At 36.9% G+C, this 17,671-nt stretch overlaps 2 protein-coding genes across 3 annotated transcripts; one reads left to right on the top strand and one right to left on the bottom strand.

The window, feature by feature from the left end:
- Positions 1-199: 199 nt before the first annotated feature.
- Positions 200-9,852, top strand: adam17b (ADAM metallopeptidase domain 17b). Of its 2 annotated transcripts, XM_059512701.1 has the most exons (20): positions 200-320; positions 836-1,046; positions 1,902-2,034; positions 2,118-2,251; positions 2,339-2,427; positions 2,503-2,692; positions 2,899-3,026; positions 4,263-4,349; positions 4,437-4,547; positions 5,423-5,567; positions 5,648-5,739; positions 5,812-5,964; positions 6,048-6,247; positions 6,460-6,563; positions 7,541-7,675; positions 7,789-7,919; positions 8,034-8,112; positions 8,191-8,279; positions 9,269-9,325; positions 9,397-9,852. In XM_059512701.1, the coding sequence occupies exons 2-20, from the start codon at positions 959-961 to the stop codon at positions 9,778-9,780; spliced, it is 2,529 nt and encodes an 842-aa protein (XP_059368684.1). In that variant the 5' UTR covers positions 200-320; positions 836-958; the 3' UTR covers positions 9,781-9,852. The 2 variants fall into 2 exon arrangements, with proteins under 2 accessions (XP_059368684.1, XP_059368683.1); XM_059512700.1 differs by lacking the exon at positions 200-320 and having other exon boundaries at positions 499-1,046; positions 5,648-5,743; positions 5,816-5,964.
- A 1,675-nt stretch (positions 9,853-11,527) lies between these two features.
- On the bottom strand, positions 11,528-17,380 carry LOC132106735 (cleavage and polyadenylation specificity factor subunit 3). The gene is made up of 18 exons (XM_059512699.1): positions 17,166-17,380; positions 16,887-16,950; positions 16,713-16,810; positions 16,509-16,637; positions 16,246-16,423; positions 16,081-16,170; positions 15,815-15,965; positions 15,562-15,737; positions 14,842-15,000; positions 14,613-14,759; positions 14,384-14,536; positions 13,676-13,784; positions 13,495-13,593; positions 13,298-13,392; positions 13,110-13,197; positions 12,208-12,274; positions 12,030-12,126; positions 11,528-11,941 (listed from the first exon to the last, which is right to left on the bottom strand). Exons 1-18 carry the CDS (start codon positions 17,234-17,236, stop codon positions 11,840-11,842), a joined length of 2,073 nt encoding a protein of 690 aa, XP_059368682.1. The 5' UTR covers positions 17,237-17,380; the 3' UTR covers positions 11,528-11,839.
- Between the last annotated feature and the right edge of the window lie 291 nt (positions 17,381-17,671).

Raw genomic sequence — 17,671 nt, 5'->3', positions numbered from 1 at the left:
ATATTGTCAGCGTCTACGAGTAGGCTACACTATCATACTGGCCACCTAACAACTAATAGACGTGGATTAAAAGCCATAAACTTTTTATTTCTTTAAATAAAACCAGATATAATGACAGAGAAATACAAACATTACACCACAATTCGGGTGTTTGTTTTCTTCTAGACACCATTATTACAGATGGTTAATAGTTCTTTGAAAATAATTAGCACTTATAATAAAATTTGATATTATCTCCTTAAATAAAAGATTTACGGCTGCTTGTATACTCTCCTCTTAAGTGAGCCTAGACGCTGCTCTGAAGTTTCATGGGGTTTGAGGTAAGAATTTAAAAATAGAGTCTGGACGAGACCGAGGCTGTTCTCAAAACCAAGTGCTCTCTACCTTTACACACGATCACACGCTTGTGACCACAGACTGTAGAAAATGTGACGCACAGCAAATGCTGTCTATACAGGCAGCTTACTAGATTTTGAACCACAGCCAGAGTGTTTATCCTTTTGCGTAACTCAACGCGGATACAATGACTAATAGCCATTTGACATACCCCATGTACTGTCACTCGTGAATTTAAATCAGTTTTTTGAAAACGCATTAAACCCGTTCTCTAGATAAAAGTTTATAGTGATTTCCTGGCGTGCGGTGAATCTTACCCATCCATCCCACATTAAGTACTTCCGGGTATCTCACTACACTTCGATGTTAGCATGATTTGGGTTCGAGTAAATCATTTTTCTTTATAACATCAAGCGAAATGGATGAGAGCGTCTTGAAGTGAGCGTTTTTGGTTCTTCTTTGATACTCAGTTGATACTTTGTGGGTTTGTTTTATCCAGCCAGATGTGAGCGTGTACATTTGTTTGGCCATGTCCAGATGTTGATCTTGAGCAGACTGGTAAACCACTGGATTAAATGCTGCTGCTGTGTGAAGTACTGAATTGGACATTAAAGTACTCGCCATGAAACGCATCGTTTTCTTTCTGGTGTCTTTTTTCTTGACGGAATGTTCAAGAAGACCCATTAGGGATGTCCGAGACGACGAGTACGGTGAGTTATTGTGAATGGGAATACTTTGAAAACATCATGGATACATTTAATTTGAAAGACTGTGTTGTTTTGTTGACGCCAAAATAACCAAAAGTGCGTTTAAAAAATCCCTTACTGTCTTTTAAATCTCAGATCTTCATGTTTTTTCGTTTTTGTTTTGTTTTCGAATTTAATGATTTTGCTCAAAACAGTTTATGAAGAAACTAAACTGCAAGAGCTTTTTTATTTTTTGTTCCTGCAGCGTTTTTCCTACTATACTATGGCAATCCGATTTTTCACCAAAATATCACACTTTTAGTTATACGTATATAATTAATGGTATTATAAACAATATTATAAACTATAAACAACAGTATTAACAGGACTTGACCTTAACCTCACCAGCCACTGTGGCTAGTGGTCACTGGCCACAATTATGTTTTTGGGAAATTACATTTTGAAAATTCATGATTATGCATTATGAAAACTTTCAGAGAATTCAGAGAAACATTTTATAATTGTGTGATATAAATATGCAATTTTAAGAAAAATCAATAGCAAGATGGATATGAACTCACAATTGTGAAAAATAAAATTATTGTATTATGAACTCGCAATTCTGAGAAGGTCTTGATTGTCAGATATAAACTTGCAATTGCTAGAAATAAAGTCATAATTGTGAGAATAAAAGGTGCAATTACCTTTTCTATTCTGTGGCCATAGTTGAGAAAACTCTTTCTGAGCAATAATGGAGGGAGAAAAGAGACAGATGTCACAAGTCCTCCTTACTGCTCTTAAAACTTCTAATTTCACTTAAAAAAATTTCTTTTGCTCATTTTGTGACATGTATAAAGTTGTCCGCTGTGACTATTGCAGATCAGCTCAGCTCATTGCTGTCGGACTTTGATGTTCTTCAGCTGTCCAGTCTTCAACAGCATTCGGTTCGTAAGAGAGACGTCCAGTCGCAAACGCACGCTGAAAGACTTCTCGGTTTCACTGCATTACAGAGGTGTATACTCATGTACCCTGACACACAGTCACTGCCAAGATTAGTGTTCAATCATTTGATACACTCTCCTAAATATTTCACAGGCATTTCAGATTGTACCTGACAACCAACACAGAGCTCTTCACTCATGACTTTAAGGCCGTGGTGGTAGGAGAGAACGGCGCTCAAAAGATGTACGAGGTCCAGAGAGAAAACTTCTTCACAGGCCATGTCATTGGTAACTGTAACTCTGTGTCTTAACATCTATAGTACTTTTAAGTGTTTAAAATCTAGCAAACTTGATTGTTTTCCCCTTGATTTCTAGGAGAGGAGAATTCCAGAGTACAAGCACATATTGGTGACAATGCCTTTACTGCTCATATTCTTATTGATGAAGCAGAATACAACATTGAGGTATTAAAACGTCATAAATCTGATTTCGTTTATGCCTCTCAACAAAGACAATACATTGATTTATAACCCATTCAGCCACTGTGGAGGTTTATCGAAAACCCTCGTGACAATCGGCTGCTCGTATATCGCTCAGAGGACATCAGGAACGTGAGTCGGCTGGAGGCTCCGAAAGTGTGTGGCTACATCAGTGCAGATGCCAGAGAGATGCTTCCAGAACGTGTGCGAGCAGCCAGCCCACTAGATGAAGATGAAGAGGAGGAGGATAGTAAGTCATTGAGTTGATTATACATCAGGTGACCTAACACTTCAGCTCATCAGAGCCGAATCTAGACAGTGTAATGTGAGAAGCCGGTCTGTACTGTGAGACGCCACTTTATATAGTTGCTTTGTTACCCATGTGTAAAGTTTCTCGTCTTCTCACCTTTTGTCTATTTTCACTTTCTTTTTCTCTCATCTGCGTATCTTTCACAGAGCATTTAAGAGAGAGAAGGCAGGCGTTGGACCACAGTAAGAACACCTGCCCTCTGCTGCTTGTAGCCGACTATCGCTTCTTCAGACACATGGGCCGTAGGGAGGAGAGCACCACCCTCAACTACCTGGTAAAAAAAGCCTTCAGTTTCCATATTGTCAATGGGCTTTATTCCTGACACAAACAAAAAAGTTTCTGCATAAATTGAGTGTTAAAAATATTCAGTTTATTTGTCCTTTTCCAGTAGCCCCTCACTGCAGAACACAAGATCCAGGGGGCGTGGCTGGATCCACATCTAGGGGGTGGAGATTGGTAGGTTTAGGGGTGAAGCTCTGGGAGATGGGTAGGTTTAGGGGTGGAGATCTGGGTAGGTTTAAGTTTGCATATGTAAGGTGGGAGGAGTTGGATCTGGATCCAACCACGCCCCCTGGATCTTGTGTTCTGCAGTGAGGAGCATCTCACCTTTTTGACCCCATTGTCAAAGACATTATTTGAAGGCCCCTCTCTGCTGTAATGTCAATACTGCTCATTTTCAAATTTTATTTATAGAAACTAGGATTGTCAGTATATTTAAATCACTATAGACAATTCAAATGATAAAATTCCATGATTTTCCAATAACTGAATGTTCTTCAGTGTTCACACTTTTACATCAATTGACATTTTTCAGCCGTTAGTGATTTACAATAATGTTTTGTCTCTACAAATAGCAATTGTGACCTGATTAAATATTTTAAAGCTTGATATACATTACTGTTCAAAATTTTATGTTAGATTTTTTTTAAAGAAATTCATATTTTTATTCAGCAATGATGCATTAAATTGGTAAAAAGTGAATTTCTATTTCAAATGAACTTTAAATTCATCAAAGAATCCTGGAAACAAAGAATCCACAAAAATATTAAGCAGCTGTTTTCAACATTGATAATAATGATTGATAATAATGAATAATGATTTCTGAATGATCATGTGACTGAAGTTATGACTGCTAAAAGTCAGCTTTAACATCACAGTTATAAATAACATTATTAAATGTATTAAAATAGAAAAGTTATTTTAATTTGTAATATTTCAAGATATTACTGTTTTTATTTATTAATTTATTGAATAAATGCAGCCTAGGTAAGTTTATTAGAGACTTCTTTTAAAAACATTAAACATTTCAGACCCCAGACTTTTAAATGGTAGTGTAACCAGCAAAATCATTTTAAATATTGCGTCCCTCTTAAAAGTTTGCTGAGGCCTCCTAGTGGGCCACGCCCCCCGGTTGAGAACCAACTTTCATATCCATTTGAAATCTGTCACCTGAGAGGGCTGTATAAAATTTTCAGCTGATGTCTTACAAATTTGCTTTGGATATGTTTAGATTGAGCTGATTGATCGTGTGGATGACATTTACCGTAATACATCTTGGGATGAGGAGTATAAAGGTTATGGAGTTCAGATTCAGCAGGTAAGCTTGCTTCTTTATGGAAAACGTGGTAAAAAGCTCCACTGAAATGCTATTTTGGAGCCAGTAACATGAATTTGTCTCTTTCAGATCATAATTAACAGGACACCCACACCTGTAGAGCCAGGAGGTGCCCACTTCAACATGAGAGGGACTCCTGTGAAGAACAAAAATGTCTGGGATGTCAAGAAGCTCCTGGAGGTGAGCGAGCTATTAATGACTGAATTAATGAGCGCATCTTCTCTGTATTCCGTTCTGTACTCATTTGAAACTATGAGATGTGTTTCTACTTAAAAGGGAGGAATATTATTAAACACTTGTGTACTGTGTTTCACTATCCATCTCTTCTCGTGTCCTGCTCGGCAGAGAACCAGCAAAGAGAAAGAATGGAAGGATTATTAGAGCAGTTCAATTTGTAGACATAAAAAACCCATTGCGGTGAATTACACCTTTTTAACTGATTTGTGTGGGATTTTTGATTAAAATAAGTCTGTGGTTAAAATGAATTAAAGATACCTTCACATTTTGTTCTACATCATAAATTATTCATAGTCATACCTCAAATGCGAATGCATTTTAATAGATACATTACTGTTCAAAAGTATTAGGATTTCCTGTATTGTTTGTCAGTTACTGCATTTACTTTATGAAAAAAAGATGAAATAAAAACAGTAATATTGTAAAATATTATAACAGATTCAATCGTTTTAAATTAGTTTTGAATTTTCAGCAGCCATTACACTATTTGCAGAGTCACATGATCCTTCAGAAATCATTCTAATATGTTGATCTGGTGCTCAAAATACTATAATAGAATAGAAATCTTTTGTAACATTATTAATGTTTGTACTGTCATTTCTTATTACTTATTTAATGCATCCTTGCTGAATAAAATAATTCATTTCTATAAAAAAAGGAACATTGTAGTCCTTATATACCTTATTTTGCTTGGAGATAGAAAACCAATTCATAAAAGTGTGAATTTAGGGTTGCTACATGCCCTTCATATTAAGGTCAATATTGAACAGCTGTGCTATAAATGTAGTAAAAAATGTCTTTTTGTCTTCCTCCTGCAGCAATTTAGCACTGACATCGCAGACAATGCATCCAAAGTGTGCTTGGCTCATCTCTTCACCTATCAGGATTTTGATGAAGGCACACTTGGCTTGGCTTACGTGGCTCCTTCCAGACCAGGCTTTCCTGGCGGTCTTTGCTCTGAGAGTGAGTGCCAATACCATATTATGAATGAATAAATGACATTTTCACCATACTTAGACATTTTGTTGTTTGTCTTTCTTTAGAGTGTCTACCTTCAGGAAACAACAACCGTGCTATATACCTCAACACTGGACTAACCAGCACCAAAAATTACGGCAAAACCATTCTTACCAAGGCAAGTGAAATCCAAACAAATGTACCTGATGTAGTTATTTGTTAAACTGATTTTCTGACCATATACCAACAGGAAGCAGACTTGGTTACTACTCACGAGCTAGGCCACAATTTTGGCGCTGTTCATGACCTAGATGATGGGTCATACTGTGCACCCAGAGAGGACCAGGGGGGCAAATACGTAATGTACCCCATTGCAGTGAGCGGGGACCACTCTAACAATAAAGTATGTCCTTCTTCAGCTTGGTGTCATTGTTCAGAATGCCACATGATTTTTTGTAAGCGTTTTGTTTTTGTGCTTTCCTATAGTTTTTTTCAAACTGCAGTAAGCAATCCATAGCAAAGAGTCTGAGGGCCAAGGCCTCCACCTGCTTCAGGGAGAGGAACAGCAATGTGTGTGGAAACTCACGTGTGGAGGAAGGCGAGGACTGTGACCCTGGACTGCTTCACCTCAACAGTGACCGCTGCTGCACGTCAAACTGCAAACTGCGGCCCAATGTGCAGTGCAGGTACAGCTCCTCCATGTGGCCTCATGAAAACAATGCACAGATGTGCTTAATTAAAGCAAGAGTTAACCCAAAAAATATAATTCTGTGATCATTTACTCACCCTTACATTGTTATTATTAAATCTTCCCTAAATGGTGAATTATTAATTTGAATTTCTAGGCTTCATGGATTTTTTCTCCCTGTAACTTCTGCATTTTTTTTCTTGACACCAGTGACAGGAACAGCGCGTGCTGCAAAGACTGCATGTTTGAGAAGCAGGGAAAGGTGTGTCAGGAGCCAATGAATGCCACTTGCAAGGGAAGCTCTTACTGTACAGGTGAAGCAAAAACTCACAAACTCAGAGTTTAGATTATTGAATGGGCTTCTTTATACAGTATATCTGATTTACATGTTTAAGAATTCAGATTGAGTTTTAGTATTTTTTATATACTATGATAGTAGTTTCAATGTCATTTTAGTTTGCATTGTTAATTTAGTTTTTGCCATTTTTATATTAGTATATGCCTTTATTTTATTTCAGTTTTACTTTTAGTCATTTCTGTACTTACCGTATCTTAAATTTATTTCAGCCAAGACAACATAGATTTCTTTTTGTACAATAACTTTTTCTCATTTTCACAAGTTGAAGAACACGCTTACATGTCTATGCTTTGTTCAATTCTCATCTTATATTTGTATTTGATTTAATTTTAGCTTTATTTCTATTACCGCATAGCAGTTTATCATAGGTTTAGTTAACATTTCATAAAACTTGTCAGTAATATGGCTAGGTCATATTTAAACCCTGTATCAAAAGATAAGATTATAATTTTTTTTTGTAAATAATTATTTGGTACTACTAAAATATCTTACATTGTGAGATTATTACAATATTTTCAAAGCCTTTTTTATATATATAATATTTGTTTTTTATGGTACCTTTTTTTTTATAGATTTACAAGATTTTAAAAAATTATATTCTCATTAATGAAATGCAAAGAAATGATGCTGTATTATATTTAAATTATGAAATATTTTTTTAATCATGGTGGTAATCGTTGTACTCCGTTTCATTTATTGATATTTTATGACAATATAGAATCACTACACTAATGAGAATCACTATGGTAAATGGGAAATATCAATGATTTTGAATGTAGAGTATCCAGGTGCATTATGGTAATGAGAATTTGGGAAGAAAATGTTCATAAATGTAATGAAAACAGTGTTGCAATGCAAAACCATCTGCTAAAAAACAGGCAAAATTCCATAACCGCATTTGTTTGAAAGTCTTTTCTTCTGTGCTTCTTACAGGACGCAGCAGTGAGTGCCCTCCTCCAGAGAACCTCCCCAATGAGATCATCTGTGTTGACAACGGTCGGTGTCTGAAGGGAGAGTGCATCCCGTTCTGTGAAGCTGTGGTGAACCTGCAGTCATGTGCTTGCAATGGTAAACTGACCTGCTGATAATGCTTATACTGTTGCTAGATGGTGGTTACAGTTATTAAAGTCTGTCTTGAACAAACATGAACTTTTTTACTTTTCCTGCATCTCATTTTTCAGAGACAAACAACTCTTGTAAGGTGTGCTGTAGGGATAAGAACGCTGTATGTACTCCTTATGTCAATGACAAGGGCAGCCACCTCTATCTGCGGAAAGGCAAACCCTGCACTGTGGGCTTTTGTGATGGAGCGGTGAGTGCCAATGTACAGTTACAGTTATGGAAAAACATTTAAAAACTGGTTTTACTTACAGATTATTTAGAAATGGTTTGCATTCAGTTATTTAAAAATTTCCTTTTTTTCCAGGGCAAATGCATGAAACAGGTCCAGGATGTTATTGAGAGGTTGTGGGATTTCATTGAGAAGTTGGACATCAATACTTTTGGTAAGTTATCTGTGAACACAGTGATTTTATCTCACTTGAAATCCAAATAAGGAATGTAACCTGTGTGTGTGTTCTCAGGTAAGTTCCTGGCTGATAACATTGTTGGCTCAGTGGTGGTCTTCTCACTACTTTTCTGGATCCCTCTCAGCATTCTGGTCCATTGTGTGGTGAGTCATTTCCACTAACATCTAATAGCTACTTAGCTCTGAGGAAATGTATGATACTTTAATATACTGAGCTTGAGTCGTATTATAGTATAAAGGACTATTTATGCCAATACTTAAACAAAGAAATGAAATAAATTGCAGACAAAAGATCTATTTACACCAAGAGTGTAAATGAAAATTTGCAATCGTTCCGAAGAATAGTCTGCTTCCTCCAAGACTAAAACTAAAAATTGAAGAAATCACAGATTATTATAATTTTTTTTAAACTTCTTTTCACATCAAGAGCAAAACAATTGTTAAATTAATCACAAACGAAATGTCTGTTTACACCAAGACAAAACAAGAAAATAAATGATTCACATATTAAATATATTTTTTGCACCAAGAGCCTAACAAAAGGTGAAATAAATCACAGGCAAAATGTCTGTTTAAACCAAGAGCAAAATGAATAAATTAAGTAAATCATGCTTAAATTAAATACGTATAACATTCTTAAAGGATGCAACCCATCTGATGATACGAATTTCACTTGCTTCAGTGCAAAATTTGGCTGATTTCAAATGTGTACATTTTTTTTTAAAGCAAAAAAGCACAGACAATTTCATTCGCTTATATTAAGGGATATTAAAAGGATAGTTCTCACAATAATGAAAATTGTGTCATTAATTACTCGCACTCATGTCGTTCCAAACCCATAAGACCTTCGTTCATCTTACACACATCTCGAACACAAATAAAGATATTTTAGATTAAATCCAAAAGCTTTCTGACCCTGCATAGACAGCAAGCTCTCAGATTTCATCAAAAATCATACTTTGTGTTCCGAAAATGAACAAAGGTCTTATGGGTTTGCAACAATCTAAGGGAGAGTAATTAATGATAGAGTTTTCGGAGATGCCTTTAAATGCAAAACATGTTTGAAGTTGCAATAATTACAGGCCCCATCCCATTGTTGTTTACACAATGTTTTTGTGACTCTTTGTTTTCAGGATAAGAAACTTGACCAGCAGTATGAATTGAACACAAAGTCGCTCCTCTACCCCAGTGTGAGTACTAATCAGAAAGCTTATTTTCTTTAACGTAATATGAAGTGTAACAATTGACTGTGCTATCCCAGAATGCCGAGCTGCTGAGCAGTCTAGAATCAGCTTCAGTGCGGATCTTCAAAGCACCCACATCCTCAGGCTCCTCTGCAGTGCCACGCTTCCAGGCGTCTGGACCTCTGCAGACCAGCACACCACCTGTCTCCATCTCTCAGGTGGCTCCAGCTTTAACCCCAACCCCGTGTCCTCTCCCTACAATTGAGCCCCAACACATGGCCACCATCCAAGAAGATCCCAGCTATGATTCCCACCTGGATGAACAAGCCCTGGGACAGGACTTCCCTACCTCTGGCTCGGTGTCACGTTCCTTTGATGATCTGACGGAGAACAGAGAGAACGCCATGTCCTTCAGGGTAAATAGACATGCACGGAGTAACAGCAAGGAGACTGAATGCTAAGATTGTAATTGTATAAAATGGGGAAAAAAAGTCAATTAATGGAAAAAAAAATTGGACCTTGAATGATTTAAAAGGGAATAGGAGTGTAGCTGTGCAGAATGAATATTGCATAAGCATTGAACTACAATGAGTGCTTACAGCTCCAGCATTGAAAATAACCAGAATGCAGTATGTTTTTAAAGAGATAGTTTACTTAAAAATTTTAGGATTTATTCACCCTCATTTATTTCAAAGTTGTCCATCTTCTGTGGCGTATAATCGATTACAAGCTTGCATTCAGATCTGCCTCTTTCCATTCAACAACCGATGGATAGAACCAAGTCCCCATCCTACTTTTTCAGTCAATACAAAATAAAAATGATTTGCTATTCCATCATTGAAGATTATCAATGACAAATGACTTCAATTTTGGTCTGTTCCTCCACAAAGCAGTAACATAGCTTTTAAACACCATAGCACATGTTGGGTCAATCACTTTTCCTGCTACTTTTAAGATGCTGAAAAAAAGGATGTCATAAGTTTTGGAATGACATGAGGGTGAGTAAATGAGGACAGTTTTCAGTTTTGGGTGAACTATCCCTTTAAGAGCCCTGGATTTGATAAAGAAACAGAAGGCACAAATCCTTCAGTTATTAGGCATTATATATGGATTGAATGTTGTTACTCCTGTTAGGATTATGCAGTATACTGCACACATAATTACACACACACCAGATCTCATCAGCGTTATCTAAACATGACCAGCGTCATTGTTAAAGTTGAACTGCCCAATGCTAAGATGTTTACAGGTCTTTTTTTGTTTGGAAGATTGTGCAGATCTTGGAAACTGTTATATCATAAAAATACCTGTTATATTTTAGTAGATGTTTTTTCATGTGTGTGTGCTCTGACACTCACCAGCAAATTGTTTTGTAATCTCTATGGAACACAACCTTGTGTTTTTGCTTTTTATTGTTTGCAAGAGACAATCTGATATTTTAGGTGCAATTGATATTTTCAGATATTGTCTGTGAATTTGTACTGTTCTTTTAACAATGTGTATTAGTATACATAATATTTAAACATTTATACCAGCAGATGTTATACATGTTTGGTAAATGAGAAGTGTTTGGCTCATTGGCTTAATACGAAACACCAAAGTCGGACAATAAGGCTTTTGAAACTTTTTCTGCAACACAATGTTCATGAACGTATGCAAGAATATGTATCTTGCAGCTGCTCCCATAAGAATGTACTGATGAACACTGCTCTGAGATCAGTATCCAAAGTGCCTTGTATTCAGGTTTTTTATTTGTATTCTGAAATCATATTTTACTCCATGTGTTTTGCAATATAATTACAGGAAAACTCAAAAAGGGAATATGACAATGTTATTTATAGGTGGCTGAACAGTCACCTTTCTTCTGAATCTTATTCAGAAATTGAATTGGGAATGTTGATTCTTAAAAGCATTCTAGCAAGTACTAGATATTATTACGTGACCCAGCTATGAAAATGTACTTCGTTTTTATTCTCTGATGTCAAACCCTGTTAAATCTTTTTTGATGTTAAGAAATGTGCCTATGAATACTCTGACTGCATGGTTCCTCACACTGTTGTGATGGGACAAGAGAGAAAGTATTGAATATTAAGACGCTTTTTTGTATGAGTGTGATAAATGTTTGTATAACTTGGTTTATTTTGCAAGCTTTCATTTTTAAATAAAGTGTCAGCTTTAATGCGAGTCGTATTGAAATTTAAGCTCAACTTGAATCAAAGACCTCTTTTATTAAATCAGTACATTGGATCTTAAATAACAGCTCCTTTTCTATAACAAAAATGTAAAAAAGAAAAAAGATGACTTAATATTCTATGTAGCAGAAATAAAAAAGAACTGAGTCCTGGCTGCACACGTTATCAACATCTAGCTTTAACTGTTTTACATTTGTTTGTAATGTAAAAATCAATGCTTCGAAGTGCTTTGGCCAGTCCAGTATCTGGTGTCTTCAGTCTGGTTGAAGTAGTTCAAATTAGATGGACCCTGATTACAAAAGTTCTTGAAGGAAATTAGGAGCCCATCTCACATGACAGGGTTCATGGCTTCATACAGCCTCTGTACAGCGAGCTCCACCATTTCTCTGAGAGAATCATCTTCAGAACCGTCGTCCTCGTACTCCACGGTCTGAACACAAACATAAAGACACAAGAATTAGAAGACTTCTCTTCTTATAAACCTTTTGTGTGTATGCTTCACGCAGTATAATACTTACTCGGGTTTCCAGGTTTATGAAGGCAGTTTTCCCATCGACACTTACAGCAAGACAGTTCTGGTCTTTAAAGTCGACACACTCTTCTCCAAACATGTCTCTGCAGATTGGGGCAGAAGAAGAATTTAGTTCATCGTAAATATCATTGACAGTAAGGAGAGTGCTGTGGGGATGAACTTACTGGAACATCTTCAGTAATCTATTCTGGAAAACATTCATATCCACCTTCTTTTCTTGGGGCTGAACAACTGTGTTGAGAAAATAAAGAGGAAAACAAAAATGTTGGTGTAAATATGACTAGTTATTAATCATTTTTACACCACGAGAAAGGAAAAAGGAAGATTAAGAAACAAGGAAGGATAGAAAGAGGGAAGAGAAAGGAAGCAAGCAAAATAAAGTGAGAACAGGAGATGAAAAAAAGAGCATGTAATGAAGGGTAATATATGAAAAGTAAGAAAGTAAGCAAAAAGGGAAGAAGTTAAAATAAAGTGGGAAGTATTGGATGATAATAGAAATCACATGAGAACATGAGAAGAGAAAAAGATGAAGAATGACGAAAAAGTGTATAATAGAACAAAAAATGTGAAAAATGAACTAAACAAAAAAATGAAATAAGGGAGAGGGAAGGAAGAGCACAAAGAAACAGCAAGGAAATAAAGATGAAAAACAAAGGAAAGTGAGAAAGAGGAGAAAAGAACAGAAAGAACAAAGGTATGAAGCAAGATAAAGAGTATTAAAAAAGGACGAATGTGCAGAAGGAATAATGGGGGCAAGAAATAAAGATTAAAAATGGGAAATACAGGAGGACAAAAAGATGGAAAACTTCAAATGAAGCCAGAAAGAAATGTGAAAGAAAGATAAAAAGGAAAGGAGAAAGAGAAAGAACAACAACAGAAGAAATGAAGGATGCAAGATAAAGCAGTCCTAAAAAAAAGGAAAAGATTAAAGGAAGCCAGCAAAAACAAAGGCAAGAAAAAGAAAATAGAAAATAAAAAGAAAGGAAGAAAGACTGCAAAAGGGAAGCATAAGGTAAAAAGGAAGGAAGCATGATAATCACTCATAGTAAGTGATGAAAGCCTTCACCTTTCTGAGCTTTGGGGTTGGACTGCACCTCCAGCACTACTGTGGTGACGGCATCAGCGTACATGTCATTCAGAGGATTGGCGAACCACTGGAGGAAGAACACAACAGAAACACACACACAATCAAACCCAAGTCACTTCAGATGCCATAGTTAGACTGGTATGTGAAGGACCGGAGTGCCGCCTCACCTCCAACAAGACCATGTTTTGATCATGAACCACTGTGATGCTGTTAAAGACTCTTAGCGTGCTCCTCTCTGAGATCTCAATCTCCTCCACATCACCTATAACACACACACACAATGAGCTCCACATATAAACACATAATACACACACACACACACACACACACACACACACACACACACACATGCAGGTATACACACCTGTCAGGTGCCGTAGCTGACTCAAAAGCAAGGGAAAGGGGCCGGTGAAGGGAATAGCTTGAGTCTGTTTCACTGTGCTCATGGCCAGATCAGTGTAATCTGCATCATTAGGAAAAAAAGAGCAGGTGTGAGAAGCACACACTCAAGCACCTGAAGCGATCCCAAACAAACACCAACTCACTGGAGAGGTCAGAGGGGGCGAGGATGTGATAACTGAAGTTCTTTTTCACCAGGATGCCAGAGACCCGCTGACCCTGCACACACTTCTTATCCGCAAGAGAGCCCATCACCTTAAAAGGTCAAAGAAAAGGAAAGAAATTAGAAAGGACAAAAAGTATTCATCAATGAAATTAAAGGCTCATAAAAGGTCTTTACTATGCAGTGTTTGGAATGTGATTTTTTTTTTTTGTCTACTAATTTGAATGTTTTTATTGCAACAGCCTATCATTATTACAATTTCTACAGCAAGAGTTTATATCAGTTTATAATATCAATATTACTCATTATTATTGTTATTAATTATTATTAGTAACTAGACTGATGTCATGATTCACTGAGTTAAACAAGAACATCAGTAACTGATTTATTCAAAATTACCACAACAAAATAAAGATAGAAACAAACAAACAAAAACTATTTTGTTGTTCTGATTCAAACACTAGTGAGTTCCATACAAACAAATCTTTTGCAAGTTTAAGATCTCACGAAGGATTTATTAAATAAAAATAAAAAATAAACTTTTTTTAGTCATAGTCTGGATGAACCTAATCATTTTACTTGGCAGAAGAGCTGAAGTTTGTGATTATTATTTTGACATCTAACTGTGGGCATATTAGAGAAAACTAGGGAAAGCTAAAGAGACGTGGAGGAATGACAGCTGTGCTCTCACCTTAGCCAGTTTCTCTCCTCTGAAGTTCAGTGTGACCGCCTCAGTATTACGAGGGTTGTGCACCTCGATGTGAACCTCATCATTGTCCTCATACTCTCTTATCAGAGCAGCTTTCAGTCGAGCCATCTCATTCTGCTCTCCATGGACCAGGATCTGAAAATAACAAGCAATGACATGACACCTGATCTAGAACCTGATGGCCTGCTGCCCTTATGACATTATCACGTACCACATGAGGAGGTTTCAGAGCTCGGATGAACTCGCTGGTCTGCTGGTAGTCTGTATGAGCAGAGAAGGAGATATAGTCCACGGACATCTTCAGAGGAAGCTTCTGTCCTGACATGGTGGTGATCTCCTCTGGCTCAGACATGATATGCTGCACAGAAAGCAGGGGGAGGTCATAAGAAAGCCGACGCTGATCTGTGGTGATTTTGCTGCTGAAGTTTGAGGAGCTTCACCTTGGCGAGCGTTCCTTCCACACAATAACCCGCTATGATGACACCGTTCCTCTTGTCGGTGCACCAGCTCTCAAAAAGCTCTCTGGAAAGACCGCTCTGCATCATACCTGGAGACGCCATCACCACACTAGGGCCAATATCATCGAAATGGTCCATACTCTGGAGGACAAGACAAATTAGATCAAATTTTGGATTATGAAACTTGTATTTCCTATTGAACCAGTGTTGTTATTGTTAACTAAAACTTTTACAATTATTTGTTGGTAATTGAATTAAAGCTGAAATAAAAAAAACATACAGATTAAATTTAAAAAACGTATATGAAAATGATAAAAAAATTTCCTTGCCAACTAAAAGAAAAAATACGGAAGTACTACAAAAAGTGTAAAAAAAGAAAACACCTGACAAAAAAAAAGTAAAATATATAGAAACAACAAATAAGCAAATTATTTATAACAAAATGTTTAACAAGATTAAAATCAACACAAAAAACTAAAATGAAAGACTCAATATTCAAAATCTAAAGTAAATACAAATATTAGATAAATACCTCTTTCTTGGCAACTTACTGAAATAAGTTGAAACACAAAAATTGAAATAAAAAAAGAAATCAAAATAGAATTTTTTTTCTAAAACAAAAACTAGCAATTAACAAAATTACTAAACCAAACTAAAATCTAAGCTCTGTCTGATCTATTCATATATTGTGAAGATGCCAACCTTAAGATTGCTGATATGCTTGAAGACAAACGGGTTGTTGATGTTGATGGCCTTGCGGATCTTGTCGTTCATGGCGTTCACGTAGGTCTGGTACACCGCCATGCACTTCTTTGCCAGGGATGAGGCATAGTAGATGGGAATGTCATGGAGTTCAGGGTGATTCTGCCAGTATTCATCTGAAACAGAGGACATGCAGAAGTTCAGTGAGGCACTGTTGAAGATGAAGCTGAGAGTCTGAACTGCTGGACATTACCTAGAATGAGCAGCAGCTCCTGGGCTCGACCCAAAGCAAACACGGGGATGAGACAGCGGCCCTCACGGTTCACTATGTCATGAACCGTGTTACAGAAACGAGCCTCTCTCTCCTCTCTCTTCTCATGGATGTGTGTGCCATATGTAGACTCCTAAAGGTGACAGAAAAGGTGTAAAACAGGTTGTAATGCATTTCTTTTGTAAATAAAATGTAACTAACAAGTAAAAAAATGAAATCATGTCGCCAGCATAAAATCTAGTACATACTGTGATAAGAATGTCTGGTTTGACACTGGGAATCTCAGCTGCCATGAGATGTCGGTCTTCTTGACGTGAGAAATCTCCTGTGTACAGTAGCTGAAGACAATGACCATTAGCACAAACTGAGCTTGAGTGTTACTATAAAGATCTGAAAGAAATAACTACACTTACCTTCACTCCTGCAATCTCAATCATGAACATGGCTGCTCCCAAAACATGACCTGCGTGGTAGCACCAGAACTTAATGCCGGCCACCTCTTTCACTTCATGGAAGTTGATGGTCTCAATCTTGTCCATGCTTTCTTCTAGATCAGTCTCGGTGTACAGCATATCATCCGCTGAGATGTTGCTTCAGAATCAAGGAAATCATACAATATATTAGAGCTGGTTAAACCTCTTAGAGCTGTTTTATTGAAAGAAGCACTTTGGTATACCTGACTTTCACATAGTCTGAAAGCAACCAGCGGTAAATGGCTTTGGTGGCATGGGTCATAAAAGTCCTCCCTTTGAAACTTGTCTTTTGTAAAAACCATGGCAAGGCTCCACAGTGATCCAAGTGAAAACTGGCAAAGAAAAAGAGGAAGTCAGCAGATAGTAAAAATATCAATGAGAGCTTTCATTTAGAAAAAAGGGCTCACTGGCTGATGAGGAGCAGGTCAATCTCAGCTGGGTCGATCAAATCAATGTAAGGCAATGCATCCATGCCCTCCAATCCAGGGTGGATGCCACAATCCAGCTGCAAAGACATTACATGTCAAAAATACATCTGTCAAATCCATAAGAAGTAGGATAGAACACAAATTATTGCTTACCATGATTTTACGTCCCTTAAACTCCAGGATGATACAGGACCTGCCCACCTCTTGACCAGCTCCTCTGTTACAAACATCACAGTGAAGAAGACATACTAGTTGCAGTAACGTTACTCGGAGAAAGATTAACACGGGTGCAAAACTTATTTAATAACACTTTGGTCCTGTTAGAGACTGTATTTATTACTTGAAAAACTGCAAGTCAAACAGTAAGTCAGCAAAACATTTGGCGCGGAATAGAACTAGTACTGAACATGAATATGAATGAACTGAACTCACAGCGGTCTTATGAGGAGTTGATCACTCTCTTCTGCAGGCACTGGCACATCCGCTTTACGTTTTGTAGCCATGTTTGTGGTGTATTTTACACTTAACTAAGAATTACTTATTCAATATCCATCGATATTTCTAATAATAATCGACAACGATCATGAGCACTGAAAACCACACGCCGTGGACTTGAGACAAGTACTTCCGGTGTGGTCCTGAGTCAAAATAAAAGTTCGACGTGAATATAAAGAAAATGAAAAGGGTTTACTAAAGCTTGAGAGTTCAATAGGTTATTAAATTATATTGAAAAGCTTTGAGGCAAAGTACACAAGCTCAGTTAGGACAGCAATAAATAAATACATATATAAAAATATATAAAAAAAAACTTACGAATGAATTAAGACGAATGTTGTTGCCAAATAATTAACTATATTGCCACAGTGTACTAAAGTCAACACCATGTTAAAATACCGTGTGGAAAAATGTGTGCTAAGTTAAAAACGTATTGTTGACAA

The sequence above is a fragment of the Carassius carassius genome, chromosome 27 (assembly GCF_963082965.1).
Source record: "Carassius carassius chromosome 27, fCarCar2.1, whole genome shotgun sequence".
Lineage (NCBI taxonomy): Eukaryota > Metazoa > Chordata > Actinopteri > Cypriniformes > Cyprinidae > Carassius > Carassius carassius.
This window is presented reverse-complemented; position numbering and strand designations above follow the sequence as displayed.

What these genes read in the sequence shown, in the direction of transcription:
- LOC132106735 (XM_059512699.1), bottom strand. Translation starts at nt 17,236, where the DNA reads ATGGCTACAAAACGTAAAGCGGATGTGCCAGTGCCTGCAGAAGAGAGT. An exon ending in TCAGACTATGTGAAAGTCAG is followed by an intron (nt 16,424 to 16,508) that starts GTATACCAAAGT and finishes TTGATTCTGAAG; the next exon opens with CAACATCTCAGCGGATGATA. An exon ending in CAACCCCAAAGCTCAGAAAG is followed by an intron (nt 12,275 to 13,109) that starts GTGAAGGCTTTC and finishes TTCTCAACACAG; the next exon opens with TTGTTCAGCCCCAAGAAAAG.
- adam17b (XM_059512701.1), top strand. Translation starts at nt 959, where the DNA reads ATGAAACGCATCGTTTTCTTTCTGGTGTCTTTTTTCTTGACGGAATGT. An exon ending in ATGGAGTTCAGATTCAGCAG is followed by an intron (nt 4,350 to 4,436) that starts GTAAGCTTGCTT and finishes TGTCTCTTTCAG; the next exon opens with ATCATAATTAACAGGACACC. An exon ending in GCATTCTGGTCCATTGTGTG is followed by an intron (nt 8,280 to 9,268) that starts GTGAGTCATTTC and finishes CTTTGTTTTCAG; the next exon opens with GATAAGAAACTTGACCAGCA.